This window comes from Miscanthus floridulus, chromosome 2 (assembly GCF_019320115.1).
Source record: "Miscanthus floridulus cultivar M001 chromosome 2, ASM1932011v1, whole genome shotgun sequence".
Lineage (NCBI taxonomy): Eukaryota > Viridiplantae > Streptophyta > Magnoliopsida > Poales > Poaceae > Miscanthus > Miscanthus floridulus.
In genome coordinates this window covers 12,463,423-12,475,571 of record NC_089581.1, presented here as the reverse complement: position 1 = coordinate 12,475,571, position 12,149 = coordinate 12,463,423, and the positions used below count along the sequence as shown (strand labels likewise).

General features: G+C 47.5%; 1 protein-coding gene across 1 annotated transcript; it reads right to left on the bottom strand.

Moving 5' to 3' along the window:
- Positions 1-2,401: 2,401 nt before the first annotated feature.
- LOC136517259 (probable xyloglucan glycosyltransferase 9) lies at positions 2,402-6,776 on the bottom strand. The gene is made up of 5 exons (XM_066510801.1): positions 5,667-6,776; positions 5,265-5,573; positions 4,896-5,186; positions 4,693-4,806; positions 2,402-3,623 (listed from the first exon to the last, which is right to left on the bottom strand). The coding sequence occupies exons 1-5, from the start codon at positions 6,408-6,410 to the stop codon at positions 3,003-3,005; spliced, it is 2,079 nt and encodes a 692-aa protein (XP_066366898.1). The 5' UTR covers positions 6,411-6,776; the 3' UTR covers positions 2,402-3,002.
- Between the last annotated feature and the right edge of the window lie 5,373 nt (positions 6,777-12,149).

Here is a 12,149-nt window from a genome sequence, read left to right as displayed (position 1 = left end):
TACAAATAAGTAATGAGCCTATAGTTAACTTACTATGATTTATCGTCATCAATTTCAAGCACTGCTCCAGTTAGACCAGAAGGTGGTACTGTTGTTAGCAAATCCGAAGTTGGCTCAATATATGAGGTTTGGCTCAATACTATAAGGTGGATAAGTGCTCATGCTGTGTTCCATTTGGTACAGTATGGCCAAATATCAAGAAGCAAATCCTGGAGTATTCACCACTGTGACTTTCCCTTTCTTACTTGTTGTCAGGTTTGGTGTTTGGGGCCATGGAATTTGTTTGTTACTTGCAACGCTTTATCTGATATTTCGGGAGAAGAAACTAGCTTCACAGGTTTGTGCACTAGTTCTGATTGTATTTTGCTTCACTTATCTGTGTATCTGTAGGACTACAATTCTTTGACAGTGAATGGAGACCCTGAGTGCATTCCTTCAAGCGTTGCGGCTTCACTGGGTGGAGTTCCAGAACAAGTTCTATGAAGGCGATGGTTACAAGTTCGCCCCATTCTCCTTCGCACTGATTCATGAGGAGGAAGATTGAGCTCATCCCAGCATTTTGTATTTATTGTAGCCGATGTAAAATCTATCTTTGGTGGCCTTTGTTCCCAGAACAAATAATTTTTTCATCTGTTGTCTCGGATGAATCATAAACCTCAGTCCCTTTTGATCTGTTTAAACAGTAGACCTGACGGGCATGTAGCCTGATTATGGGACAAACTGTTCCAGGTCTTGAGTTGCAAACTGTAAGTTATTGGTTCAAATTCTTGGTTGAAACTGTAAAACAGCATGTCTAGAAATGCATGGTAGTTTGAATTTGAAAGTTTAAAATGAGCATGAGTAATAATTGGTTGGCGCTAATTTTTAAACGTCTGCACACTGGCTGCTGGCTGGAGGATGCTAGCTACGGTTAAAGGCTAGAATTAGCTGGCTGGACTGGCTGGTCCAGCCCCAGCACCAGCCAGCCTGCCGAACGAACTGTATAGCTTGGAACCCTTTGATCGTGCAGCGAAATAGTATTCATACTGGTTTGTACTGAGTGCTGCCCGCTGTCAACTGCGCGTCTTTTACAGTAGCAAGTTATTGCGTTCGCTCAGGCTACCCGTGCGTTTTTACTGTCCTGCGTGCTGTTATTTTCTTTTACAAAGGTCTGCATGCTGTCGGTGGCGTAAATACAATACACTCCACGCGCCATGATATTTGTAACGAGTACATACGTCATCAGAAAAAAAAAATCCCCACTCCATACGAATTTCATTGCACAAGTCACGAACCGAGTCCGAGAAACGCCCCAGCCCCAGGCGAGGTCCAGGACCCCTGCAATAATGCATGACGTCACCATCGTCCGAACAAATTGTGCTACCCGGCAAAGACAAAACCATCATTAAGCTAGCAGCGGCCCCTTCTACCAGATCGCTGGGCTGCGGCCATCATGGCTCGCGTCCGGTCCGCCATGATCGCAAGAGGTCAAGCCCACGTAGCACTGACCCATCAGGGCAATCGCCCGTCGTCCCTTGGCTTGTGCTGCACGACGAGGCCTTCCGAGTTCCGAACGCCGAGCAGCGTCACTGCGTCAGACAAAGGGAGATGCACTTGATCACCCATTATTATTCTCTGCGGGCGGAGGACGGGAGGAGGCCTCAACCACCACCACACACCACCGCGCGCGTCCACCGTCCACGACCGCACCAAACCGTCATCTGAAACGCGCTTGCTTTGGCTTGCTTGCTCACTGTGCTCGTCCTCGACCCAGGAGAAAATGCCTCGGCACGACACCAGCTGCCACGCAGTCGCGGCGGCGTGCGGTGCATGGGCATGACGATGGTAGGACGACTCGGCCAGGGTCAAGCGTTGCCACTTCTACGTAGACGTCGCCCACCTGACTCTCGGTTACTCACAGCTCAGCTCCAGAGGAGCCCACCTGACCTGAGTATGAGTTTTTAATAGCTTCACACTTGGTGCCTGGCAGCTGAAGACAAATGAGATCAGTTGGCCAGGTGTAGCAAGCACATTGTTGTCTTCTAGAAGTAGTATTCGGTAAAACTTCGGTGTTACAGAAGCTTCTCTTTGCTTGAAATTTGCTTTGAGGCTAAGGGCCAGTTTGAATGTCAAAATTTTTGGCAAAACGCTACTGTAGCGTTTTTGTTGTTATTTAGTAATTAGTGTCCAATCATAGTCTAATTAGGCTTAAAAGATTCGTCTCGTGGATTTCGTCTAAACTGTGTAATTAGTTTTATTTTTTATTTATATTTAATACTTTATGCATGCGTCTAAAGATTCGATGTGACGAAAAATCTTAAAAAATTTAGCATTTTAGAGGGAAACTAAACAGGCCCTAAGGGGAAAAAAACGCCCAGCAAATATGTTCTGCCCGACAGAAAGAACCAGTTTGACCAGCTGCTGGAAACTTGATCCACAATGATTATGGGCATATGGAGGAGACACAGCGCTCGACAACTCCCAACTTTCCCCCAGGGTCAAGCGGGGACAGGTACAACAAACACACATGGACAAGCTCACGATCTGGATCTACTCCCAACTTCACAAGTAGAGCAAGAGATCAGCAGCGTCCAGCTGCATCTACCAGGGCGTCTCCTTATCCAGTGGCACTTCAGTTTGCCTTCACCAATCGTACAGGCGAACAAGTGTGTGCTGTTACATCCTTGAGAAAGATCCACACATGAGCAACAAAAATTTATTACAAAAGAATGGGAGGGGACCCTGGACCTGGAAGAGCCGCGACGCAACAAATTTTACAGGCCGAGGAAACTGTATCTACACCTCCGAGGCGGAGGAGGTTCCTCTTCACGTGTGGATATCATCATATGCCGTGCAGCCAGGACAGATCCGGGAAGGCACAGCTGCACAAAGCATATCTTTCGAATCTCAGCCAAGGGCTGCTGCCACGTCCATGGCAGTGAGCCAGTAACACATCCCTCCCCCCCAGCGTTTCCATGGTGACTCCCCGTTTTCCACACCTATCAATTTCTGTTTTACACATTTTACTCGACCTGCTCGCCTATGAGGTCAAGGCCTACTAACAAGAAGGAGATGCCCTGGAACAGGAGGAAGTAGAAGTGTATACCCTGCTTCGAGAGCAAGCTTCGGGCGGCCGCGGTTAGGAGCAACATCGAGAGCGCGAGCTCCTTCTTGTATATCCGGTTGTGCTTCTTTTTTGCGTCCTTCTTCGATGCCAGCTGCTCCTTTGCAACCGCGTCGAGGTTCGGTGCAGAGCCTGTCTTTAGGTGCTTCAGCTCCTTGGGGGCCAGGGAAATGAGATCGCCCTCTGATGAGCGGCCTGATTTCTTGGTCACCACCCACTCGTATGCGCTTCCAAGCTGGAACAGACCAGAGATCATGGCGTTGAACTTGGTCACGGACATGGTGTTCTCGAAGAGTAGGTATGGGATGATGAAAGGGAATGACTTCGGAGAAGGCAGGATGTTGAGCAAGGACATGAGGGCAGGAATGTAGCACACGACCCAGTCAGGAAGCTCGGCTTCAGGCACAAACATCGTCATCGGGAGGATGATGCAGAAGAGCGTGAAGGAGTAGAAAGGTAATATGAGCTTTCGAAGCAGGAAAAAAAGGAAAATCAGGTTGGCTTTCTTCCAAAACGCAATCTGCAGCAAAGTGAAATAAAGTGAACAATAAATTAGAAGTCTGGAAGGTAAATTATGTTCATAACAATAACTAAAAGATAACTGAGGAGCAAGTTAATCGAGTATCATATTATAGTCTACAAATAGAGGTACAATTTATATTGCACTGCGTGGAAGCCAAATGATGACAGCATCTTAAAAGTGCATCAACCTAAGTAGCACAGTGGAAAGGTACATAATGTAGAGTACAGGTTTCTAAGCAATGAATTGGATGGATCCAGACACTCAGATCAAAGGCATCACACACAAAACATCTAGCTTTTCATGCTTTTATTAGCATGTACTCCCTCCGGTTCTCTAAAACAAGTCGTTTTGGACATCGACACGGTCTTTAAGAAACGACTTTGACTACAACTTTTTACTATAAAATATTTATAAAATATAGTCAATATATACTTTTATGAAACTACATTAGGAGATGAATCTACTTACATCACTTTCATATTTTCAAACTCAACCCCAAAAAAGTTATTTGTAGTCAAAGTTTAAAATGTTTGACTTAAGACAACCTCAAAACGACTTGCTTTAGAGAACCGGAGGGAGTACATCATTGGAGCACACTCTGGGCACGGACAGACATGTCCCATAGCCAAAGAAAATAAACCATTGCAAGGATGTATTTTATTAGCATAATGCGATCTTACTAAACATTATGTTAATTGAACAGGATATGCGAAGCATGCTATTTGGGGTCGAGGTTAAGTGCAGTTGTTAAAGAAGCAACAATGACGCCTTAAAAGTTCAAGATATACAGCAAAGAAACGTGTAAACCGGGATTGCAGTGACTGTGATAATTCTTTGTAATCACTGCTGCTACAGATATTAACCAAATAGTCACAAATAGAATCCAATGTTACATCATAGCACCAAAACATAAACCATATTTGTGCTGACAACTATAGTGCCTTTAAATCATAATAACTAAATTCCTTGCCAAAAAGGACATCACTAAATTTCCTCATTAACGGCACAACTTGAATTATTAAGTATTGGCTAAGGGATAAGGTAGATCCAAAGAGCATTGCAATACCTTGCATTTGATGATGTCCGGTAAACAAAGCCTGAAAAGCTGCATTGGACCGGAATGCCACCGATGCTGCTGCTTCCTGTAAGCCTCATAAGACTCGGGCAATTCGCACTGGCACTGTCCACAATACGACAAAAATCAGGTCAACTGAGGAAAACATAACATGAGCAAACACCAATTGGAAGATTTTCATATCAGACTAGTACCTCAACATCATTCAGGAATATAAACTTCCAGCCATGGAGATGTGCCCTAACAGCAATGTCCATATCCTCCACGGTTGTCCGTTCCATCCATCCACCTGAGTCCTCTAGTGCCTTGATCCTCCACACCCCAGCAGTGCCATTAAACCCAAAGAAGTTTAAGAACACTCCATTCACCTGTTGTTCCACCTCAAAGTGGAAGCAAAGATTAATATACTGCAACCGAGTCAGCAGGTTCTCATCCTTATTCACAAAGGACCATCTTGCTTGCACGAGCCCAAGTTCATTATTGTCCTGCAATGGTCCATTTGACAAATTAGACTTAGAATCCTAAAATGAAGAACAATCAAAAGTAAATTCCCCTCAATTCACCTTGAAATGTGGCACAGTGCGCTTCAGAAAGTCAGGATGAGGTTGGAAGTCTGCGTCAAAGATGGCGACAAATTCGTAATCCTTCACATAGCTGCAGCTCATGGCTGACTTGAGGTTTCCAGCCTTGTAACCATCCCTCAACACACGGTGCCTGTACACAATCCGGGCACCTTGCTGTTGCCATTTGGCCACCTCTTCTCTAATCAGAGTCTGTGTCAGTGGGTCGTCGGAGTCATCCAACACCTGAACCAAGAAGTTGGATTTCGGCCAGTCAAGGTTGCACACGGCCGCAATTGATTGTTGATACACCTGAAGAAACCCAACAACAAACCAATTGTCAAAAGACCGAGAGGTAGGTGACCAGAATTGCGTAGTATTTAGAGCGAGAAAGACAACACCAACCTCCTTCTCGTTGCACATTGGTATCTGGACAAGTACCATGGGGTAGTACCCGGCATCCGGGTCCTCGACATCAGGCAATGCAAGGGACTTGGGCTTGGGCTTGATGCGCTTGATGTGGATGTAGAAGCAGCCAAGGCACTGGATGAGGCGGTCGGCGCTCTGGATGAGGAAGAGCACGACGCAGGCGTCGGTGAGGAACTGTATCCCCGGCGCAACGTAGGTGGCGCGGAAGCGCAACCAAGAGGCGTAGAGCGACTCGAGGCCGATGACGGGGAGGGCGAGCGCGGAGGCGGCAAGATTCCAGCCGTTGAAGTAAGCGGCGACCTCGACGGCTAGGAGGAGCAGGGAGACGACGAGGAAGGCCTTGATGAAGGTGTAGAACCTGGAGCGCACGACGGGGCTCTCGCCGGTGGCAGCCACCACGCCGGCCTCGGCGTCGGTCCTCCCCGCGGCAACCCTGCGCCTGGCCGCGCCGCCTAGCGCGACGGCGGCGGAGGCGAGCGAGGCGAGGCACCCGGCGGCGCGGTGCGCCTTGAGGAGCAGCACCCACCTGATCTGCTTGGCGTTCTTGGTGCGGCCCCCCTTGCGGCGGCCGCCGGCGGCCAAGATGTCCTCGTCGTCGTCCTCCGGCGAGGAGATCTCGGAGATGGACCAGTTGGGGTTCTCCATCTTGACCACCACCGGCGTGCCCCGGTAGGCGTCGCCGCCGGCCTTGCCGCCCCACAAGCCGCTCCACGGCGTCATCAATGGCCGGTCCAAGAAGCCCGCCGCCTCCCCCGGCCTAGGCCACGCCTCTCGTTCTCTCCCCTCCCAAAATAGCCGCTCAATCCGCCACACGCTAATCCTGGGCTTCCTTTCCTTTTGGCCCCGCCAGCTCCACTCCAATGCCAATCCCTCTTCTCACAGGAAAATCCCCAAAGATTACTAGTACTAGTGCTACTCTGCAGAAGCTCCGCTCCACTTCCGTTTGAGAGTGAGCTTTATGAAGATGAGGGGAAGAGGAGGGCAGAGGTGGGAGCTGATGCTGCTGAGGCTGAGCGGAGGGAAGGCGACGAAGGACTGGGAAACAGCTCAACACGTCTGGGGAGAGAGAGAGAGAGACGAGAGAGATCCGGCCGAACGGTAGCCCCCAATATTTTACGCGATGTTCGTTCTCTTGTCCTTCCGCATGTCTGTGGACTTCCGCGGCGCGTTGTTTTGGTTGAGTATTCCTACTTCTGGCCTTGGTTTGGTAAGGCTTTTAATTTGGGAGTTAATTACGCGTTTTCTGTGGGTTAAACATGGCAGGGGGAGAAGGGCAAAAGAGAAAACATCATTATAACCTTTCATCAGGTATGTAGTTTTTTTTTCACATTTCACACTTGCCTTGCCTACCTGTAGCCGTTTGAATCAACTTCTTTTGTCGCCAGAATTCATGAGAAATTGCGAAATTAGGACCTCGCAGATTTCGTTGGTCTTCTTGGCCAGTCTGTTTTTAGGGGAATTTCTCGTCTGTCATTAAAAAATATCGCAATACTCTGTGAGCCTCTGAAAAAGTTCAGCATTATTCAGTATCACTGCTCTAACTTTTTTGTGTCCTCCATGCCACTGCCGTCAGTTTGGGCTCTAACGCCGTCAAATTGCAGGTGTGAAAAGTCAAAAATATCTTTAAGTCTAAATATCTCATTAATTTTTTTCGAGCATCTTAACGACTTTAAATAAAAAAACTAAAAACTAGAAAGTCCCGCCGTGCGTTAACTCTGTCCATATACGAAGCCCCTTCCATACCCAATCGAATGGATAATTCCACTGTATTAGTAACCGACACGAATCAAGCCCAAAAAAGGCACGTTTTATCTAAAAATGTATGCTTAATTAGAATCCTATTCGTTTCCTCTACCCTGTTCGGTGGGACTTATTGCTGTTGCGGTTGATTTATACGGCTAATTTGTTGTGAGAGAAAAATACTACTCATATGGCTAAAAAGTAGGGCTGATTCTAGGTGATAAGCTGAAGCGAACATGGTCTAGGAGCGCAATTCGAGGGATTCCTTCCATTTCTGGTAAAAAAATTTCGAACTGCTGTTGGTTTCGGTTGGGGCTGAATTGTGAGTTTCAGAGCTCTCATGCTCCAAAACACTACACTGATTACGTATTTGGTCTAACTTCGTCTTGAGAGGATGTCAAGTAATTAACTACTTGGGTATGATAAAAAAAAAACTACTTGGGCGAGGTCCTTGCTGGAAAAAGCGAGCCAAGGAGCCGTAGCTCTTGACCTGCCTCCCCGTGAATAGATAGAGGCCAACAGCTAAAACGGAGCTGGCCGAACCAACGGCGGAGATCGCCACCGACGCGGCTCTTTCAAACTGAGCCGTCCGACGTCTCTGCCCTTTTCCTCCTGCAGTCCTGCCGGCGTCACTCCCTGGCTGGCTGGCTCCCACCATCCCAGGCGAAGGAAAGCGGCGCGGAGGAGCGCAGAAAAGGGGAGGAAAGCGAAGGCCGAGGAGGTGTCGGACGCGGGCCCCGCCCCGGGACACAGAGACGGGCGTGCGGGCCCCGTTTGAGCGGGGCACGGTCCGTGGTCCCACGCGGGGTCGCGGGTGCGTTCCCGTGGTGCCGTGCGCTGCGCCCCCTCGCTCGCCCGCCGCAGCGCCGCTATTCCATTCCGCTGCGCCTCCACCCGATCGGCTCCGCTGTGTTCCAGAGTCCAGGTCGCCCCGAACCGTGCTCGTGCCGTGCGAGCCAGTCCCCTGTCCCGACCCCGAGCTTTGCTTGCTCGGCTAGTTCCAGCTAGCTAGTCCGCACTGCACAGGCAAGGGCGGTGAATTGCACAATCTGCACACTGCAAAGCACTGCATCGCGTCGCGGGCGAAAGCAGCTCAGCTCCGCCGGGTTGGCATTCTGCTGGCACGTTACGTGCAGCGACCGCGCGCCGCCTGCTTGATGCGGTGGTGCCTGGCTGCCTGCCACTGGCGAGAGGAGTAGTACGTGGACGAGTCAGTAACACGTGGACGCGTGAAGGTAAACACGTGCAGTAGCGGCAGTAATACCCCCTTGTATGGTGTATGTATGCTACAGGCTGCAGTAATAAGCCAGTAATGACACGGGTATAAATTGCTGGACTCTGGAGCAACAAAGGCAGAGGATGCACGTACGCTCTCTCGCTCTAACCAGGGTAAGTACACGTGGTCCACCGCTGTACCGCTGGTTAATGGAAAGTGCCGCAATGGCGCGCGGACGGCAGCTGTCGGTCGGTCCATAAGCGTTGCCACTCTTCTTCGGATGAGTATAGTCGTACTCCCTCCATACTGATAAAAAACGACGTTTAGGATAACATTTAGTATACTAAGGAGTAATTAATTAAGATAAAATTTTCCATGTCTACCTCTATTAAATACAGCTGTGGCTCCATTTCATATAAAAAAAGTTGCACACCCTTACTGGCTAGCGCAACAGGGGCTGGTGTCTGATGTTGAGAACGGTGCGGGTTTGACTCCCCACTGTCTCCATTTTTTTTTGTTTTAGCGCATTTTGCATAGCACTGTACAGCGGCGCATTTTGCATGGCTTGCGCGCGGCCTGGACGATTTCGCGCTGCATGGCACTGTGCAGCGATGCGAGCTGGTACTCGAGCGGCGCGCGGTTTTAAGACGTAGACGACCACACGAGAGGGCGAGCGTCCCACGCGCGGCGCTGAGTAATTGCACGCAGAGATCAATGAGCCAGGGACAAACAAGTCCGAGGGAGGGGCTATGGCGCTAGAACGACGTTTTATCCGCAAACTATGCGAGGAACCAGGACGTTGTTTTATTTGTATACGGAGGGAGTATATCCTGTTTCACGCATAAAACTATTGTTTGACTGCCAATATTCACTTGTTTTGTACGGTCGAAACGTCAACGGCAGATATTTCCTGCAGCATCGACGAGGCCACCCAATATTTCATTTCTGGTCGACTTTTGATGCTACTCGCCTACTCCTAGTTTGCATTTCGATTCCCCCGAAAAATTCCTTGCTTATCCCTCTTGATCCACATGCTTTATTGATAAGTAGAGTAACAAATGGAATTGCTTATGATCTTCCAGAAACCTTAACACAGCCTGCCCTCCCGTGCTGCCGTGCATATGTTGATACTTGATCCTTCTGCTGCTTTGCTAACAACTTGTTGTTTTTTTAGAATTATGGAGAACAAACAAGCAACCAGACCATCAAAGTGTTTACGGTTATATTCAACTATATCTGGGCATCGGGCCGGCCCGGCCCGGCACGACACGGTCACGGGCCAAGGAGGCACGCCGTGCCCTGCGGGCCGTGCCTCATCGGCCTGCGGGCCTAGCCTTCGTCCCAGGCACGGGCCTGTGGGCCATTTTTCGTGCCGTGCTGGCCCGTGAGGCACGGCAAAAATAGCAGGCCGTGCCAGCCCACAGCCCGTTAAATCTAAAACACCTCCAAATAAACATCTCGATCCATTTTTTTCAACCATGAACATATAAGTATGAATTTTGACCAACACAATTTTTTCACACTTAGCCATTTAGGACACTTAGGCAATAAACAGCAGCAACAGCAAGATGAAGACAACATATTTAAATATCAAAAAGAGCTGTTTTGTGTAATGCTGCCTCATTAAAAACCTACCTAGGTAAAACTCATCCTTGTGAGAAACCCTAGGCAGGAAAAAAGAGTGCAGCCAGCTCCAAATGTCTTAATCTTACATAGTTATTACAGACCGTTGTTCAAATGTTCAAATGAAAACTAAGCAAGTGAGTGAGGGACACATCCACTCTTAACTCACACAAAAGTACTCCAACACTCCCAGCCAACCAATGCCACTCTCAGCCACCAGATGCATCATCTTCACCTTCTGGTTCATCCAGGAACAGATTCTCGAATGCATCTTCAATTTCTTTGGTATCAGCAGCTTCATGTTGTTCCCTCTTCTCTCCTAGCTCCCAGTCCTTCAACAAGGTCAGCATCTCAATATGTTCTGGTTTCAAGCTCCGGCGCCGTTCTTCTAGGATCCTTCCTGCTAAGCTGAAACAAGACTCTGAAGAACAAGTGAAAATAGGAACTGACATGATATCTGTGGCCATAATAGCCAGGATGGGATATGTTAGTTTGTGGTCCTTCCACCACAGAAGAATGTCAAAACCATCCTCATAAGCAGTTATGCAGTCGCTGTCCAAATAGCTTAAAAGTTCAGAAGCAGTAGAGTGAGAAGAAGAACAGGCAGTGCCACTAGAAGGACCAGGCAGACCTGATCCTCCAAAAATTACCCCCCAAGCCTGTTTTCTCTTACCAGTGGGTGGGGTAGGACCAGCAACCCTTTGTGACCTGGTTGCACCAAACTTTCTCAAATATTTCTCAAACATTTTATGCAACTCAGTTTTCAAATTAGCATAGTAAGTAGTGTAATCAATACCAGTATATTCAGTAAGTAAATGGAGGACCCTTTGCATACCTCTGAGCTTAGCTCTAGGGTCAAGAATGAATGCAAATGAGTATAAGAGAGGAATGTCCTTACAATACTTAAGAAATTTATGCTGCATAGGGTACACAAAGGGTCTAAGATTAACATCCCTTTCACATGCATGCAAATGGGTTGCAATCTCCAGAACATGGTGCAGCACAAGAGGACTGGTAGGATAATAAACACCAGACAGTGTAACAGTAGAGTCATAAAATACTTCTAGGAACTCTAATATTTTTTCAGCCACGTGTCAATGGGCTAGAGACAACAGTGCAGAACCATAATTTGAATTTATGAACACAGAAAATACTTCACTGTAAGGAACCAAGTGTTTTAGCATGAGATAAGTAGCATTTCATCTAACATCCATGTCTAAGCCAAATTTTCTAGGTCTCATACCTTTAGCTTCATAGTAGTTTCTAAACATAGCAATTCTTTGATTAGAGGAGTTCAAAAAATTAATTGCAGTTCTAAAATCCTCAATATAAGGTTTGATTCTTTTTAGTCCAGATTTGACTATCAGATTAATAATGTGACAAGCACAGCGTTGATGCACAAGACTGTAACCAGGTGTAGGATCACAACCAAGATAACCAGCAAACATGGGTGTCAAAGTTTCTATAGCCTTAGCATTAGAAGATGCATTATCTAAAGTGATAGAAAAGATTTTATCTGTGTCAAAGTTTCTATAGCCTTAGCATTAGAAGATGCATTATCTAAAGTGATAGAAAAGATTTTATCAACCAAGCCATACTCCTCAACAACAAATACAATGGAAGCAGAAATGTTTTCACCAGAATGCTTAACTTGAATCAACCTAAGACCAACAACCTTCTTTTGCAATTCCCAATCAGCATTCACATAGTGAGCAACAACAGATATGTAATCCTCTTTAGCATTACCAGACCATATGTCAGAAGTCAAAGCAACAGATGCAGAAGCATGCACATAGTTCCTAATCATAGCACGACGTTCAGCAAATAACTTATCCAGATCTCTAGTGATGGTTCTTCTAGATGATCTAACAAATCTTGGG

Coding starts and splice junctions, on each gene's coding strand:
- LOC136517259 (XM_066510801.1), bottom strand. CDS start 6,410: ATGACGCCGTGGAGCGGCTTGTGGGGCGGCAAGGCCGGCGGCGACGCC. Junction 5,574..5,666: donor CAATGTGCAACGAGAAGGAG/GTTGGTGTTGTC, acceptor GGGTTTCTTCAG/GTGTATCAACAATCAATTGC. Junction 5,187..5,264: donor GCACTGTGCCACATTTCAAG/GTGAATTGAGGG, acceptor GGACCATTGCAG/GACAATAATGAACTTGGGCT.